We start from the raw sequence: 18,324 nt of genomic DNA on the forward strand, positions 1-18,324 counted from the left end.
TCTCCGCCACCAGCACCTCCCAGACCGCTCACAGGGCCCTGGATGGCTCCAGGCTCATGCCCTGCCAGTCCCCCAGTCAGCCAGCCCTCAGCTGGGCCACGCTGCAAGCCCGAGCCTCGGACCCAGGCGGGGGAGAAGGAGGCTGAGGAGCGATGTGGCTGACCGCCGAGCTGACCTCTCCTCCCGTCTCCATCTGCTTTCCCATTCCTGCCGCGTGGCGCCCGGCGGCCAAGCCCACGCCGGGAGCCCTAGCACGTCTCGCTGGCTATTAATTAAAAACACAAGTGGGGGGCAGCCGCTGGTCCCTGGCTGCGTCCTGCTCGCGGCCGCGAAAGACACGGTGCCAATTAACAGAGGGCACGCGTGCGCAGGGAAAGCGCCATTTTACGAGTGACTGATCCGAGGCGACCAGCGCTGCAGTCGGCCCGAGGGCCAGGAGAGCCCCCCGGCTGCCCGCTGTGGGTGGCGCTCACGCAGATGGTGGCCCTCAGCCTGCCCGGGAAAGCGGCCTCGGAGTCCCCGGGGGACAGAGTGTGAGGGAAGAGGGGCCCAGGGCCCGGTGCCGTGGTGTCCTGCTCAGCCTCCTGTGGGTCCCCGCTCTCCTGTCCACCTGGGCCTCGAGGGGCTGGTCTGAGGCAGCGTCGGGGCTGCTCACTGAGCCGCCTGCCCAGGTCACCAGGGCAAGGCACAGACTCGGTGGCTTTGACAGTAGCTGATTTTCTCGCATTTCCGGAGACCACAGGTCCAAGGTCAAGGAGTGGACAGGGCTTCGCTCGGTGGGTGCAGCTGGCCCCTTATCACTGTCACCCGCAATGTGACCGGGCCAGATTCCTCCCCTTATGAGGACAGCAGTCACGCTGGACTGGGGCCCACCCTCATGGCCCCATTTTGGTTTAATTACCTCCCTTTCTCCAAGTAGAGTGTCCTTCTGAGATCCAGCGTGCCTGCCTAGGGACGGGGAGACGCGCCTGGGGCAGATGAGCTGAGGACTCAACCAGGAGCGCGGACCCCACCACTGACCTCCATTCCCAGTCCTTCCTGCTCTTGATCAGGAGACTGGGTTTTGCTTATTGGCTGAGGGCCTCACTAAGTGGCTGAGGCTGGCCTCGACCTGCAGTCCTCCTGCCTCAGCCTCCCGAGTCACTGGAATTACAGGCCTGGTCCACTGTGCCTGGCCGACAGGGATGGTTTCAGAACATTTCTACTTATTGGCAAACCTTTAAACACAGTGCTCACCAAGCGTGGGGAACACAGTCGTTATCTTTTATTTTGCTGTTTTAGTTTGGGGCACTGCTGGGCATGGAGCCTGGGGACGCACACGTGCTAGGCAAGTGCTGGACCACTGAGCCACAGCCTGGCCCTGGCCCTGCATTTCAGATGCCTTGCAGATCTACAGCCAGGGTAGCAGACCTGCCATCGTCATTATTTTAGTCGTAGAGGGACACGATACCTTTATTTTATTTATCTGTTGTTACGTGGCGCTGAGAATCCCACCCGGGGCCTCGCACGTGGGAGGCCAGCGCTCTGCACTGACCCCCAGCCCAGCCCTGGCCCGGGGTGCTGTCCTCGTGGTAAAGACAGGGAGCCGAGACCCTGAGGTCAGTGTCCTTGCCGAGGCCCTTCCGAGGGGCAGACTGGACGCGGGCCGCGGTGTCTGATCCTTTGGTGGTCTCTTTCTCTTCCTGAAGGACAACTGGAGGATGGCGCCAGGGGACATGGGCGATGCCGTCTGTGTGACCATGGAGATCCTGTCCACCTGGGGCAGCGTGTCCCGGGTGGGCCTCACGGAGGTCGAGTTCTTCGACGTGAGCAACACAAAGCTCTACGTGTCTCCTCACGACGTGGCCGTCCGGAGCTCCGGCTCCCCAGGGGAGCTGGGCAGTCTGGTCAACAGGAACTTAGCCGTAAGTGGACGCCACCGGGGTCGGCGCCTGGCCGTGGGTTTGGGGTTTCCTCTGCCCTCGTGACTGGGCTGGGTGTCCTCCCTGGGCCTGCGGCGCCTCCTGGCCCCGCCCACCCTGCCCCGGTTTCCTGGGAGACAGTTCGGCCCTTTCGTCTGCCTCCCGTTGTCCACAGTCACCACCAAACTCAGGGCCTCGGGGGTCGTTAGTGTCCTGATGTGGTAGATGAAGAGCTGCGGCTTAGAGAGGGGCCTGGGCGGGGCCCCAGGCAGACAGCGCAGGGTGGGGGAGCCCACCAGGCCCACCTCCTGCAGAGCCGCCCTGGCCTGGGGCACACACCCCCAGGGCCTGCCCCCCAGGTTCTGTCCCCCAGGTCCTACCCCTAGTCCTGAGGTACCCCATATCCCCCAGGTCCTGACCCCTGGTCCTAGGGCACCCCACACCCCAGGTCCTGCCCCCCAGGACCTGCCCAGGCTTGAGGTACCCCATACCCCCAGGTCCTGCCCCCCTAGTCCTGGGGTACCCTACCCCCCAGGTCCTGCCCCCCAGGCCTGAGGTACCCCATACCCCCAGGTCCTGCCCCCCTAGTCCTGGGGTACCCTATCCCCCAGGTCCTGCCCCCCAGGCCAGGGGTGCCCCACACCCCCAGGTCCTGCCCCCAGTCCTGGGGTACCGTATCCCTCAGGTCCTGCCCCCAGTCTTGGGGTTCCCCACCCCCAGGTCCTGCCCCCAGTCCTGGGGTACCCTATCCCTCAGGTCCTGCCCCCCAGGCCTGAGGTACCCCACACCCCCAGGTCCTGCCCCCAGTCCTGGGGTTCCCCACCCCCAGGTCCTGCCCCCCAGGCCAGGGGTGCCCCACATCCCCAGGTCCTGCCCCCAGTCCTGGGGTTCCCCACCCCCCAGGTCCTGCCCCCCAGGCCAGGGGTGCCCCACACCCCCAGATTCTGCCCCCAGTCCTGGGGTTCCCCACCCCCCAGGTCCTGCCCCCCAGGCCAGGGGTGCCCCACCCCCCAGGTCCTGCCCCCAGTCCTGGGGTGCCCCCCAGGTCCTGCCCCCTGTCCTGGGGTGCGCACTGACACATCCGACGCTCAGCGCCTTCCTGTCCCTTGGAGAGCTGTGGTGTTGAGCGCTGGTTTCCCCGTCCTGTCACTTCCACGCTGGACACGAGAGCGAGAGCCAACACAGTGGCCCTCGCTGGCAGTCCCAGTGCCTCGGAGGCAGGCACAGGATGGCATGAGCCTGGGAGGTGGGGCCAGCCCTGTCCAAACATGAGAGATGGGCAGAGAGCGCAGGGACCCTGAGCTGAGCTGGACGGCAGCCACGTCGCCCCCTGCTGTCCCTGTGCCGTCCCTCAGCGTCCTTCGTGATCGTGTCCGGGGGAGTCCTGAGAAACAGAGATCCCCGCGGGCCGGGGCTGGGTGGGGAGGGGACGGGTGTAAATTCCCTCCACGAACGTGAGTCTCCCTCCCCTAATCATTATTTTTTTATTACTCACTTTCCGTGGTGGGTGGCTCAGCATCTTTATTAATGTTTTTTGTGGTGCTGAGGGCGGAACCCAGCGCCTACGAGGGCTAGGCAGGCCGGCCCCTGAGCCCAGCCCCAGCCCTAGGCCAATATTTAAAAGCAAGTTCATTTCACGTCTTGTGAGTGCCAAGGCCAAAGGGCACGCCCTCCTGGTCATGCCAGGGTCCCCGTGGTATCCGAGACGCTGAGCACGGGGGTCTGGTCTTTAGGGGTGGACAGCAGCGAACGAGGTTCAGCTAGAGAAGTGCCCAGACTTGAGGGCTTGCTGGGAAGTCCTGGTGTCCCCGGGAGACTGTCCTGCCGCGGCCTCTGGGTAGAGCAGTCCTGTGGCTCCAGCCTGGCCATGGGGGGGGACACACTGTCACGAAAGGGGTGCTGGGGAGGGTGGCTGGGTGGGCTGGTTAGCTTGTCCCCAGGTTGCTCTGCAGAGGTGTCCAGAACCCAGAGGGACACCAGTGGACCGCCCAGTGGACCGCCCAGGGCCAGAGGCAGGTGCTTGGGTTCAGCTCCAGCAAGATGCCTGCGGGGCTGGGGGGCCCTGCCGACAGGTGGACAGCTGTGCAGTAGCCGGGCACAGCTAGGGGGGGGGCCTCCGAGCCCCTCCAGACCAGCAGCAGGGAGGGTGGTGGCTGCTGGGCCTGGAGCAGCCCTGGCCGGTCCCCACGCCCCGTCCCCACGCCCCTGGGCAGCAGGCAGCGGGCCCTGGAAACCTGCAGCTGGCCCAGACTGCACGCGGGCCATGAGCCGCACAGCTGGGCTTGATGGGGCCAGTTCTGGCCCTCGCTGTCCTGCCCCTCTGTCCCCAGAGGCGATGGGCTTTGCCGTGTGGTGGCCGAGGGGACACTGGTCCGTGGCCTCGATCGGTTTGGGTTATTTGTCGGGCTCACTGAGGTTGGGACACAGGCAGCTGTGCCGGCCGACTGCTGGCCTTCTGGACCCACTGGGGGGGGGGCTGGTCCTTCCTGCTGTCCCTGGAGCTGGAAGCCTGCGAGGCCTGGGCCATCGGGGACGTGTCTCACACGCGTGTGCCGCCACAGCCTGGTGAACCCCCGCGAGCCTTACCGTGGTCCCCCGGGTACCGTGAGGAGCCCCGAGGGGGAGGGACCTGCCCAGGCGGCGGCAGAGTCTGGGGGCGGGGAGGGGCCGGGCGTGCTGCAGCCCTGGGCAGCCAGGCCCAGGAGGCCCCTCCCTCTGCGCCTCACCTCTCCCTGGCCACACCTGACCCACGGCTTCAGGGTGACTCCAAATCTGTGCCCCAGCCTGGCCCCTCTGAGTGCCCAACGTGGACGTCCCCCACCAGCAGGCAGCTCCTCAGGCAGCCATTAGGCCTCAGACTCCGAGATCAGAACCTAAGTTCTAGTTCCTCAGCACGTGCCTCCCGTCTTGTCCCCGCCACTGTTCCTGTGCTCAGTAAATGGCATCTCTGTCCACCCAGGTCCCCAGGCCCACCACCCAGAGCCTTCAAATACGCAGATGTCCTATGAGTCTGTGTTTATTTCCAAATAAAGAGTTTTGTGGTTTTTAACCCAGGAATTGAACCCAGGGGCCCTTAACCACTGAGCCACGTCCCCTGCCTTTAAAATATTCTATTTAAGAAGGGCCTCTCTGGGTTGCTTAGGGCCTCACTAAGTTGCTGAGGCTTGGAACTTGTGATCCTCCTGCCTCAGCCTCCTGAGCCACTGGGATTACAGGTGTGCATCACTGCATCTGGCAAAAAGTATTTTAAATGACCGTATTCATTTAAAAAACTTGTACATGAATGTTAATTAGTGGAATTGTTCATAATAGCCAAAATATAGAAACCACCCAACTATACATTGACTGATGGACAGATGGTAAAACATGGTTTGTCACTAGAGTGGAATATTATGCAGCCATAAAAGGAGTGGAGTATTAACACAGGCTGTAACGTGGCTGAGCCTCACCTGCTCACCACGTGAAAGAATCCAGACGTGGAGGCCACGTGTGATTCTACTTACACAAAGTGGCCACAACAGGCAAATCCATAAAGACAGAAAGCAGTGAGCGATGACAAGGGACTAGAGAGGCCAGAGTGGGAAGTGACTCCTAATGGGGACAGGTTTTCTTTTTGTAGTGGTGAAAATGTGCTGGGAAAAGATGGTGGTGATGGTTGCACAACCTTGTGAATATGCTAGAAAAACAACAACCCTGAATTCTACACTTTTAAATTGTGAGTTTGGGCTGGACGGGCACACGCCTGTACTCCCAGCAATTTGGGAGGCTGAGGCAGGAAGATCACAAATTCGAGGCCAGCCTCAACAATTTAGCAAGACCCTGTCTCAAAATCAGAAGGGTTGGGGGTGTGCTCGGTGGTGGGGCACGTGTGCAAGGCCCTGGGTTCAGTCCCTAATGGGGGGACTAAGTCAGACCCAAAGCCTCCCACAGTCCGTGGCCTTTCTGGGACTGGCTTGTTTCCCGCCCAGCGTCCCTGGGGTCCATGCCGAGGGCCGTGCCCATCAGCAGTCTTTCCCTTCTCATGTGATTCTTCATTAAACGGGTGTTGGCCTGCGGGCGGTCCACTGCCTTGGTTTTAGAGTCAGGGAGTGGCCTTCGTCGAGAGGCCTTCCCTCCCTCGTGTCCCCTCACGCTGAACGCCTGGCGCTCTACCTTGGTGCCTGTCCTGTGCATTTCTGTCCTGGGAAGCATGTGGCTCTTGTGCTGGCAGCTCCTGAGACTCGTCGGTCCCCTTCCTCACGTCCTGCCCCCAGCAGGGACGCGGCACTTGGTGGGCAGGTGTGGGCAGGCACAGGGGCCTGTCCACCGCCCTCGCCTCCCGTGTTCACGCGCGGCCTGCGTTTCCCTCCTCGGGTCCCTTTTGGGCCTAAGCCTGGAGGTAGGACTTTGGGGGCCCAGAGCCGGGGGTCCCGGCCGTGCCTGTGCCCTGGGGTTTCAGGAAGTGGCCTGATCCTTGGGCTGCCCACTTTCTTATCCCCTGTGGTGGCTAGGCCCTGGGGGTCAGCTCGCGCCTCCCCCCATGGACAGGACACTCCAGAGGCTCCGTACTGATGGCCCAGGGCTGTCCGCAGGTGGATGCTCTTGGACTCTCCCACCCAGGGAACGGGGTCAGCCTGCCATCTCTTCCTTTGTCAAGTGATCACAGTGACCCACTTCAGGCCCTGGCCCCGGGAAGGACCTAGAGTGGTCCCTGGGGTTTTGCGATGGTGACCCCCGTGGCTGCCCGGGCACTGACAGTTCTTGCCCAGCTCGAGGAACTGGCCAGAGTAAGTCAGAGCCCCTTGAACTCATCTCTCGCCCTTAACAAAGGCCACCTCCTCCCTCCTGAAGGGCACCACTGTCACCAAAACAAGTCCCCGTGTTCTGCCCCACAGCTGGAGCCTGGGCCTCCATCTCCTGGAGTCAACAAGGCCCCAGGACCAGCCATCCTCCTGCCTGGCTCTGTCCAGCCGCAGGCCCGTCCCCGGTGATGGGGACTCTAGGAGATGCTCCCAATGCAGGGCGATGCTCCTCTTAGGAAGAGGGACCCCGGGTGGTGTCAGGCAGGCAGAGGGCTCAGATAGGACCTGCTGAAACCGCTCAGCCTCTAAACAAGGACTCCAGCCCGATGCCTGTGGGCCCTACAGGACACAGGAGGGCAGTGAGGCAGTTGGGAGTGGTGGGGACTGTGGCAAAGGAGTCCTGGCTCCAGGGCGTGCACGGGTCCCGGCGGTGGCCTGAGCTACCACCCAGCCCAAGTCTGCAGAGAAGCCGGAAATATGGCTCTTGGGGAAACTCCCCGTTTAAAACCTGGGGGTGCTTGCCCACTGAGCCCCGTCCCCAGCCCTTTTAAATCTTTTTTATGTTCAGACAGGGTCTCCCCGAGTTGCTTAGGACCTCACCAAATTGCCTAGTCTGGCCTTGAACTTGAGATCTTCCAGCTTCAGGCTCCCGAAAATCTCCCCCATTTTAAGAACTGGTGATGAAGTTTGCTCTGTCTCATTCCCTGAGCCATCCCGCACCTCTGCGGGCCCAGCCCAGCCCAGCAGGCGCTTCCTTCTGCGAGGCTGGACGGGAGACACCTGTGTGTCAAGAGGCACGCCTGACTCTTCCGCTCACTGGGTCACGTCTCCATTTTGTCCTTGTTGTTGGCCGTGAGCCGAGGACCCTGCCAAGGGCTGCCGGTTCTGGAGAGAGTGTGGCGCAGGCTGAGAGGCGCTGACCCAGGCGGGAGAGCAGTGCCCGTGAGCCGCCTGGGCAGATGCTCCGCTCGGGGACTCAAGGAGCCAGATGCCCCGAGGAGAGCCCTTGTGTCAGGGAGGGGTGACGGTGGGCCTGCGTCCTGCGTCTGGCTCTCCCAGGACGGGAGGGCGTGGCCGGCTGCAGAGGCCCGGCGTGGACACCTTTGGGTGCAGCTTTGGGTTTTGTTCCCTGGACTGTAGACGTCCAGAGAGACAGGGTGGTGACGACAGCTGAGGAGGTCCCCTGAGTGACTTTCTCCGTCTGCCACCAAAGCACCCGTGACCTGATATCCTGTTGGTGCCAGTGGAGATGACCTGAGCCCTGCCCTCTGCCCCGAGTGGACAGACAACCCCAGGCTCCTGCCATGTCCCCATCCCAACAGGTGCCAGAGGCACCGCTGGCCAGTGACCCCAGGGCCGCAGGTGGTGGCTCTGCCTGTCTTTCCCCAGTGCCTGTCCCTGCCCAGAGCCCTCCTCAAAGCCGATTAGGCCGGTTAAGTAAAGCCCGCTGCATTTCAAATTCCATCTGGCGGGCAGAGCCCGGCCGGGTGGCAGCTCTGTGCAGGGACAGGCTGGGCCCATGGTGAGGCGCAGGGACAGGCCGGGCCCGGGAGGCGCAGGTCAGGTGGCGCAGGTCTGGAGAGCCGCCCAGCCCCCGGGTCCTGAGGGTCACTGTGGGGGTGCCTGGGAGAGAGGCAGAGACCCGCCTAACGAGTCCCCCCTTGCTGGCCTTGCAGAGCGAGAGGGACCCCCCGGTGTGGACCTGCCCCTTCCGCCCGCCACTCCAGCTGCGTTTTGTCATCCGGAACCCGAGGCGGCACCCCGACTTCCGTCTGGCCAAGGTCAAGGTGGTGAACTACTGGACAGAGGACGGCGTGAGTAACGGCTCTGGCTCCTCGCGGGCACCTGGTGGTGGAAGTGTCGTCACCTGATTTCTGAGGTTCTGAGGGGTACGAGGGGGCTCGGCTGCTCTTCCTCGTGGGTGCCACTGTGAAGCCTGCTAGAGACTTCACACCTGCTTCCGTCAGAGCCAGGGGAACAAGCTCCCAGTGGTGGGGGAAGTGATGTCATCTAGCACCCCCACACCCTGCCACTTTGGGGAGACTGGGAAAATAGAAATCGAGATTCGGTTTTACAGTGAAGGAAACAGAGAGGTTATGTAACCTGCCCGAGTCACACAGCCAGCCAGCCTCGCATGAGTGTGAGCCGTGCCCTCAGACTCAGGCCCGTTCTCTAAGCTGTCGCTTCCCACATGGTAACCTAAGTGACGCAAATTCAGCGGACGTGAGGCGGGGCCCGAGAGTCCCTGTGTCCAGCCCGCTCCCGGGTGTGTGGAGTCGTGCTGAATGGTCACCGCAGGCTGCAGGGCCCTCTGGCTGAGGCCCCGGCCTCCCGTCCTGCCCTCACACCTGCCTGCACCCCAGGATTCAGCAGTGAGCAGAGCGAGGGGGGAGGGCAGGGCGCAGTCTGCCATCTTGTCCACCCTCTGGTGAGGGACAGAGGGACTGAGGGACGAGAATGGCCACTCCTGCCCTTGGGCCTTCTGTCAGGGAGGCCATGGTCAGGTGAGGTGACAAGGGACCGTCCCCAGCCTCAGTCTTATCAGAGGGACACTGGGGAGCGGTGGGGACTGCGGCAGCCTGTGGCCGGGTGAGGAGGGGCCTGGGCCAGCCCCGCCCGGGGGCAGGAATCCGAGGTCGCCTGGCCTTCCTGAGGTGAAGACCCCAGGGACTTTCAGACCACGACGCGGTTCCAGTAAGACCCCTCTCTGGGCTGGAACCGGCCGCCGACCGCATGGAACACGGGGATCGGGCAGGTTCCGGAAGGTTCTGGGCGCAGAGAGGCTGCAGCTCCCAGGAGCAGAGGCAGAAGAGGAGTCTGTGGTCCTGGTGGAGGGCTGCAGGGGCGTCCAGGTGCAGGCGCGAGGCCGCCTGTGTGCCCCGACTCTAGGCCCTGCCCTGTGGTCCGTCCAGCGGCCCCTCCCCGGGGGCCGTCCCTCTTCTCTGCTGCTTCAGACCCTCAGAGGCCCCCGTTCACCTGAGGACCGCGGTCAGGCCCTGAGGGTGATAGCAGAGTCCCTGCCCCCTGCCCTTTGCACTGCACCCCACATGTCCCATTCCCCACTATCCCGAGTCACCCTGCCTTCCCTGCCAGGCTGTGGGCACCTGGAGGGCAGAGCCTGAGGTGTCTCTGTGACTGCTCATTCAGAGGACACAAATGGTCCACGAGTGAGTGAGTGAGTGAGCCCGTGCTCCAATGACCTTAAGAGATCCGGGGGAGAACATGAGGATCAGAGAGGTTAGGTGATTTGCACAGGGCCACACAGCAAGTTAGGGGCAGTGCTGGGAACCTGTTCCTGTGCAGTGCGTCCTTCCCTCCCATCCTCTGGTTCTCCCGCCCACCCCACCGCAGCCAGCTGTCTACCTAGTGACCTTGTCCTGAGCACCCATCCACTGCTGGCCTCTGCAGAGCTGGACATCAATGAGGCAGACATGACCCCAGCCAGCTCTGTGTGTCCACAGGAGTGACACTGAGCACAGGAGGGACACAGAGCCTCTGATTCCTGCTTTTTGAGTTTTTTAAAACAATCACCTGAAGTTTAAATCTGAGGAACCTAGGTCCAGCCCTAGAATGACTCGGGAAGCTTCCGCGGGCCTGCGCCCTGCTCACTGGCCCCCTGCGCCCTGCTCACTGGCCCCCTGTGCGCTCAGAGGGCGACTACAGGCCCCGGATGCAGCCAGCACCAGCACCTAGGCCCTGCGCCCCGTCCCCGGGCCTGCTGGGCACCTCCTGGAGTGGGTGGGAGCCCTGCTGGCTGCCGCGCCTGCCCTGTGGCCCCCGTGACACTGACACACATCTCAGCCTGGATTACGGCGAGGAGGAGCTCCCCCCTGGGCCACAGCGGCCTTTCTGCTCGGCCCTGTGCTTGGCCCTCCTTGCGTGGGCAGCTCACAGAGGGTCCCTGTGGCCCTGGGTGGGGAACGCGGAGGGCGCTGGGCCCGGCGGGCACCCTGACGTAAGGTGCGGCCATCTGTCGCCAGAATTACCGGCGCAGCTGCAGGTGGGTCTGATTTAATCTCCTCCAGAGAGCGCGGCTGGTTGGGAGGAGGTAGGATGACAGTGCGCAGCCGGCGGCCAGGGCTGTGAGACGGTGCCGCCAGGGGAGCTGATGGCCCCCGCTGCTTCAGGACACAGTTCCCTGCAGGTTATGTCTCAGGTGTAGGCTTTCCCTTCGCCCTTGGTAGGCGGCACAGCGCAAGTGAGCTGGCCAGGGGACAGCTGGAGGGAGGCGGAGGCAGAGGCTGGCCTCCATCTGCACATACCTCATCCAAAGGTGGGCACAGCCACTTGTGCCCTGACAGCTGCCGTCTGTGGAAGGTGGCAGGTGTCGGCGAGCAGAGGGCAGTCCCTGCGGGCAGTGGCAGGCAGACTCTCCCCGCCAACTCTGAAGCGAAGGGCCGCCCGGTGCTGCCTCGAGGGGATCTGGAACCTTCCTCTGGCCCCTGGAGGAGGGGAAGCCGCACCGACCTGCACCGCCTGCCTGGGGCTGGGGCAGGGTGACAGAGGGGCTGCCAGGTCTTCCACGTCCCCAGATGACTTGCCCAGCCCCAGGGCGCAGGGGTGGCTCTGGGAGGTGACCCAGGAGCGCCTTTGGTTTTGCCCTGCCCTTCTCCCCTGCAGGTGACATCCAAGGGGAGGAGGGGACCCGGGCCTCCCTCTGTAGAGGCAGTTGCAGTCCTCTGTGGTCTGGTGTGGCAGGCCCGCCCCCCCCCGGGCTGGGTGCAGTGAAGAGCATTGTGGGGGTGCCCTGCAGAGGTGGGGCCTAGGGGATGCGGGGGACACTGAGCCCTGAAGGGACTGAAGAGTTTGAACTCTTATGAAGGTGGTTAGAGAACAAGCCAGGCTTCGCCCTGGCCTCTGGCTTTTTGTTCCTGGGATGTGATCTCTCACTGTCACACACACTCCTGCTGTGGTACCTTATGACACTGCCTTGCCCTTGACCTCCAGACCTGTGAGCTGAATAGACCTCTCTTCCTTATAAAGTTACCCAACCTCAGGTATTTTGTTACAGTAACAGAAAACAGACGGATACACCACCCCAAAATTTGCTTCTGCCAGCTCCCCGTCCCCAGTCTACCTCTATAACAGCCTCATGGTCCCCTGCTCAAAGGCACCACCCTCGCCACAGACAGGCACCATCACCATCTGCACCCACAGCCCGCCACACAAATGCCAGCTCCAGCCTGATCGTCACAGGAAGTGGGGTGACAGTGGCACGCAAGCAGGACTTGCACTGAGGACATACCTTATGCTCAGGACGGTGCATGCGCTGCAGCTTACGAACGAACGAGCATGGCCTTTCCCGCTGGTGTTTCTGGGCCCTGCTGTGGTCCAGGCCACTGCCCACCAGGGCTTTCTGCAGTGACAGGAATGTGCCATGTCTTCCAAGCACGGTGGCCGCTGGGCACAAATGCTACCGCAAACTCGAACTGCGGTCAGTGTGACTGGAGAACGGCCTGTAGATCCTAGTCAACTTTCATTTCATAAGTAGCCACGTGGGGCAGGGGACCAGGTGATGGTGAGCAGAGGCCAGGGTCCCACCGCACAGCCTGTCCCTGCTGGTGGGACGCGTGGGAATGGTGTGGCCGAGGCAGGGCTGAGTGACTGGGACAGTGAGTGGGAGGCCTGGGGGCCAAGGCAGGGCTCTGCAGGTGGTGGCCTTCCCTGACCTGGCGAGGAGGAGGCTCCACTTGGGCGTCTGTGGGGAGGGCGTCCCTGGCCCCGCCTGGCAGGAGCAAAGGCCCTGAGGCACCACGTGCATGGCCACTTCCAGGACAGGCTGAGGCGGGGGCAGGAGCCTGGTGGGCAGGGGAGCTGGAGGGCCGGCTGCAGGGAGGCAGGCCCAGGTTGGGGCCCGTGAAGGTCTGGATCTTATTAGGAGAGAAGTAGAACTGGGGGTGGTCAGAGCAAGGGTGCCCATCAGAGCCAGCCCAGCAGGCCAGGTCCACGCACCACAGTCATGTTACCAGACGGCCCTGTGCAGGGTCCATCTGTCGCGTGGGCAGATGCTGCCCTGTGACCATGAGCAGAGCACTTGGCGCCATCCCTGGCCTACGGGCTCCACACAGGTGGCCGCGGTTGGCGTCCTTACTGCAGGGCTTTGGTCATCGGGGACAAGACCTGGCTGAGGAGTTTCAAAGGCCACCAAGCTGACGCTTCCAGTGGGCAGAGGGATGGGGGAGCCTGGAGAGGAGGCTCTGGCCAGGCTGAGGGCAGCCATACTAGGGGCCATGCCGGGAGGCAGCACTGGAGGCCAGTGTGACAGTGACCGCAGGCCCACCTCAGCCTCAGCCATTACCAAGGTCCTGCCCTCCTGTTCCGTCTCTGCCCAGACATCTGACACCGCCGCGGCCCTTGTCCCATCTCCCTCAGGACTGTGCGCAGTGCCTCTGACGGTCAGTAGTCCCCGCCCATCTGCTGCCCGAGGCCAGTCGTTGTTTTGTGTCACCCGCTCTGTATTAATTCTCCTAATTGTCTCAAAATTGTCTTGACGCCTGGTTGGCTTGAGTCAGCGCTCAAACCAAGGCCCACTGTGGCAATGACTTTGAAGCCAATCTGTGACCTTCGTGTGGTCAGCTGGGTCAGGAGGCCTCAGGGCTCTGGCCTCTTCCAGGCTTGGGAGGCCTGATGCCGTCACAGCAGGGTGGCTGGAAGGGACTGATCCCAAACTGCGGTGGGCTGCAGCCCTGGCCACATAGGTGCTGACCTGGAGGGCTGCCCGCTGAGGTGGGGTGCTGGCCCAGGGCGGCAGTAGAGCTAGGGTGTCTGGGTGGCCTCCCTCCGGCCTCTGCCGGCCTTGGCCAGGACCCGTGTGGTTGCTGTGTCTCTTGATGAAAGTTCCCGGTGACCGAGCTGGGGAGTCGGCCAGGGCTCCTGGTAGCAAAGGGCAGAAAGCCCAGTAAAACTGGGTCACGCACAGAGGGGAACTGCTGGCCTCGCTCTCAGAGAGTCTGAGCCGCTGGCTTCAGGTCTGGCGGCATCCAGGCGCTCCCAGGAGGCCTCCAGGAACCTGCCTTCCTCCACCTTGCCTCCTGTGTGCTCTGGGTTGGCTTCGTCCCAGGTCCCCAGCACCAGCACCTGATGACGTCACCCCCATTGCTCACCTCAGGCTCCCTGCAGAAAGAGCCAGTGCTCAGGGAGGCCCAGAGCCCCCCGCTGGCTGCCCGGCCGCTGTGTGGGCTGAGGCCTCCTTAGAAGGGCCATGGAGGTGGGGGTGGGTGCCAGTGGAACCTCTGGGCCGGCTCCGCAGGGCATCACCAGGGAGGCTGGAAAACGATGCCCAGGCCAGGAAGCCAGGTCCCCCCTTCTTTTCTTCCTTTTTTTGGGGGGGTCCTGGGGATGGAACCCGGCGCTTAACCAGGAGCCCCACCCCAGCCTTTCTTATACTTCATTTTGAAACTGGGTCTCACTGAGTTGCTGAGGCTGGTGTTGAACTTACCGTCCTCCTGCCTCAGCCTCCCGCGCTGCCACCACGCCTGGCCCCTCCTCCTTTCTAACGCCCGCTGGTGGCGCGGCTGAGCCTGTGCGTCCTCCCCAGCCCTCAGCCTCCCTTGGCCCCGACACTTCCTGCGCTTCTCCCTGGGCGAGCGCTGGGCCCTCCCTGGCCTACCTGGACCTGGCCTGCTTCCCACCCGCTGCCCTCCTGGGTTCCTCCCTGACTCCCAAGGCCTGCCTCCACCTGCACCGTCCCCTGCCCTCTTGGTCACCTCAGAGAACCGCCATTTCCGTCTGGAACTCTCCTTCCCAGTCCAGCTCCTCCTTCCCATCTGCCCACGTGCCCAGGACCTCGTCCCCGTCCCCCTGCACATGCTCCTGGCTCAGTCTGGTCGTCAGAGGGTCCTGGGGGCTGTGCCCAGGCTCTGTGCAGGCCCAGCCCTGCTACCTCTCACCAGGGCAGGGCAGCCCCGGGGGTCAGCAAGGTGCCCTGGTCCAGCGGAGCCAGCCTGCTGAGGGGGTGAGCCAGGGTCTCTGGCTGCAGGGCCCTCAGGAGCAGAGGTCCTCTGCGGCCAGGCCACCCCCACCCCGCCACGGGGCCAGGCGGTGCCCAGCAGCTCGGGCACAACTCTCAGGCCGCGGATCCATGGTTCATTTCAATCGTGAGGTTCTGCATGAGAACGTGGGTCCCTGGCCGCACGCCACAGGCTCTGGTGAAGGCGAGTGCCCCCCATGTCCCTGTCACGGTGGCACCGTTGTCCTTACACTGTACTGCCTGTCCTTTGTGGCGTTTGCCTGGGCCTTGGGTGCATCTGCCTTGGTGATCTCTTCCCCTCCTGGACCCCGAATCTGGCTCCCTGCCCTTCCATCCGGGCCCCAAGTTCTCCTCTGCCCGGGCCTGGGCTGCCTGGACGCCGCCTGCCTGGGGACAGCCCTGCCTCAGGGTGCCCGGCTCTGCCTGGGCCTCCCCGCCCCGCCTGCCTGGGCCCTCTGGCCGTCTCACACACCCCCAGCCGCCCGAGGGTGTTCCTGGGTCCCGAGCCCCGGGTGTCCCACACCAGCGCCTCCTGCAGCTCCTTCTGTGTGGCCCTCGTGCTCCACAGCCTGTGAGTCACCAGACAACCTCTGGAAATCGGCTTTGCAAGAGCTGGTGACATTTTCCCTGGACTCTGAGGCATGTGTCCCCGGCTGCCAGGCCCCAGTGCACTCTGCCCCCTGGGTCTGTGACCCTCACCCACAGCCGGATGAGACCTCCCCACTTGCCGCCTCTGAGTCCTTCTCTGGCCAGGGCCCCAGCAGGCCCCGTTCAGTGCTGGATTGAATAGCATCGCTAACTGTGCGGGGGCCCCAGCACACCTGCACAGGTGACGTAGCAAGAATTCTCGCCTGGAGTGGTGACGTGCGCACCTGGCATCCCAGCCGCTCTGGAGGCTGAGGCAGGAGAACTGCGAGTTTGAGGCCAGATTTGGCAATTTAGTGAGGCTCTAAGTAACTTAGTGAGGCTCTGCCTCAAAATAAAAAATAAAAAGGGCAGAGGATGGAGCCCAGTGGTAAGTGCCCTTGGGTTCAATCCCTGGAACCAAAAAAAAAAAACAAAAAATGGTGGGCATCCCCAGAGCAGACGGGCCCCCTCCTGTGCCAGCCTCTGCCAGGAGGGCGGGTGCTGCTCTGGGCCACGCCGGCCCCACAGCCAGCAGGTGCACACAGCCAGGCAGCGGCCTGGGGCAGGACGTGACAGCTGCTCGTCTCCTGCGCCTGTGTGTGCTGCAGGTGGCATTCGGGCACTCTGCCTGTGCCAGCCTGTTAGTTCTGCACAAAGATCCTGTCGGAAGGGGCTGCAGCCACCAGCTCCATTCCACAGATGGGGACACCGAGGCCCAGAACACAGAACACCTGCTGGTGGCCACACGATGACCAGCATGTGGCGCCCACCACAGGGCCCCTTGAGAGAGCGAGCGCTGTGTCAGGCTGAGGGCAGCGGTGACTGGGCACTCCAGCTCTGGCCCCTGTTGGCAGGTGGCCCAGGTTTCCCAGCGAGGCAGAGTGGGTGGAAAGTCCCCGTTTCACGGACCCTCGGCTCATTCTGCAGTTAGTAAATGCTGAGGGCCACACGGGCAAGTGTCAGCCACAGGGACACCAGCGTGTGACCTCGTCTGTCAGATCCCGTCCATGTACATCATCCTTGGGGTCCATAATGTTGGGCAGGGTCCAGAATGATCCGCCCGGAGCCTGGCATGTCAGTGCTTACTGAGTGTCACAGTGTCCCCTCATTTTGTCCCCTTTCAAAAAAACAAAGTGTCCATGTCAGGAAGGACAGTTTGCCTTGGACTTCCTCCCAAGTGACACAGAGAGACCGCTGAGTCCTCCTCCCAGCAGAACCGAGCTGCAGTGGGGGCGGGTTCAGCCCCAGTGCTGGGCTCACTGGACAGGCATCGGCCCCGGCCTGTCCCCAAATCCCTCCTGCCCTATGGGGACAGGCTGCTCCTGTGGCTCAGGCAGTGGGCACCGGGACCCAGGCTGCCCACCAAGCTCTGTGCTCCGCAGGAAGACCCTCCACCTGGGTCAGGGAGGCGGGGGCAGGGTGGGCCAGGGGCTCCCGGGAGGATCTGCCCTTGAGCCAGTCCCAGTGTGGCTGGTGACCGGACAGGCGCCCTCCCGAGCCCTCCGCACCCCCGTAACCCAGGGTCAGGTGGGCCTAGGAGGGGATCTGAGGCCCAGCCTCTGGTCTGGAGCCAGCTTCAGGGCAGAGCGTGGGGGGGAAGCCCATGTTCTGGGTGTTGGATGTCGTGGGCCAGGCGTGGGGGTGTCTCATGGGCCAGGCATGGGGCGCCTTCAGCATGGGCCTGGGCTGGCCGTGCGTGACGGGCACCCTGCACGCGGGACTGAGGCTTAGCCACGGCACTGCCCCAAAGCAGCTGGGCTGGCAGCACTGAAGGCAGATGTCGTCCCCAGGGAAAGTGCCTTGAGTGTCACAGCCCAGGGCTCAGCTTTGGGTCTTGTCCTGGTGGAACCGCGGGCGTCCATCAGGCTGAGCAGCTGGTCTGTTCTGGGAAGCGAGCCGCGTCGCACCCGGGCCAGGGCAGGAGGGGCCTGGGAGCTCGTGAAGTCACTGAGATGGAGACGGCACGTGTGTCGCGGTATTAAAACAGTGTCGTCCCAGCACGGTTCTTGTGAGGCTAAAGGAGGGTAAGGCCGTCCGGGGCGTGGGAAAGGGCGCCCGTGAGCCACGTGCCAGCCGCGGAGCTCCAGAGTGTCCTTCAGAACTTCATTCAGGGGCCTCCAGGCACATCAGAAGGTGCGAGTGTCCTGGTTAACGGTGAGGAAAGGCCCGCACTGGGACAGCAGAGGGCGCGGGCACACAAGGCCCCGAAGGCGAGGCGAGGTTGGGCCCCTGGGTTCTTGGCCATTAGGGCAAGGAGGACCAAGCCTGCAGCTGGAGCCTGGTGACACCAGGGAGGACACAGGCTGGTTCTTGAGAATGAGAGATGTCCCCCAGATCCACCCCAAAGACACTGAGAAGAGGCCAAGGCGCGACCTGCAAGACCCGCCCCCGCAGGTGCTGTCCCATACGGCTTCCTGGCACGGCCCTGGAGGTGGCCACGTGGACATCTACGAAAGACGGTGGCCTTCCCTTCCTGCAGGTCCCACATCTGGAACTCACCCTCCCGTGGATGGAGAAGGTCTAGGAGGAATTCCATTCGTACAGTGTCACAGTTATTCCCAGAGCATTCACAGGGTGTCGGGTGTCATGGTCAACCTGGAGGTGACGGGAAGAGCCCGCGAAGGTGTGCAGAGGTCGTGTGAGGGGCGGGAGCCCCTCGGCTGGAGCTACATGAGTCCTGGCATAAATCCACGCAGGTCCCTAGAGGTGACATCAGGAAGGATGTCCCTTTAGAGGTGGACACCCACGTCCACCTCACTGTACTCGGTGACCCTCTGGAGGGAGAAGGTCCACGGGGACTTGATTTTCAACGTGGGGCTCAGAGTTCCACTCTGCAGGTGACTGCACCCCAGGCCAGGTTGGCACAAGCCAAGATCACGTTGCCTTGACCCAAAGGGAGGTGGCACTCAGCACCTCGGGCACGTCAGCCAGAGTGGCCTCCCACAGCTGGCCGTGAGACGTTGGTGTCCTGAAGCCCACCTTGCAGAGCTGTTCCAAGGACCGCGTGGGCAGCAGACGGCTGGAGGTCAGGTGGGCCCCTGACTGC

At 63.3% G+C, this 18,324-nt stretch overlaps 1 protein-coding gene across 3 annotated transcripts in view; it reads left to right on the forward strand.

The window, feature by feature from the left end:
• Katnip (katanin interacting protein) overlaps window positions 1-18,324 on the forward strand; it is a 143,049-nt gene that overhangs the window by 94,193 nt on the left and 30,532 nt on the right. For all 3 annotated transcript variants that reach the window (XM_046454569.2, XM_046454568.2, XM_046454571.2), the window contains 2 exons: window positions 1,689-1,904; window positions 8,359-8,496. In XM_046454569.2, the coding sequence (XP_046310525.1) occupies window positions 1,689-1,904; window positions 8,359-8,496 (354 nt within the window). The remainder of the gene's footprint in view (window positions 1-1,688; window positions 1,905-8,358; window positions 8,497-18,324) is intronic.

Source organism: Marmota monax, unplaced genomic scaffold (genome assembly GCF_021218885.2).
Source record: "Marmota monax isolate L192 unplaced genomic scaffold, Marmota_monax_Labrador192_F-V1.1 WCK01_AAM20220418_F8-fsc00086, whole genome shotgun sequence".
NCBI classification, from domain to species: Eukaryota; Metazoa; Chordata; class Mammalia; order Rodentia; family Sciuridae; genus Marmota; species Marmota monax.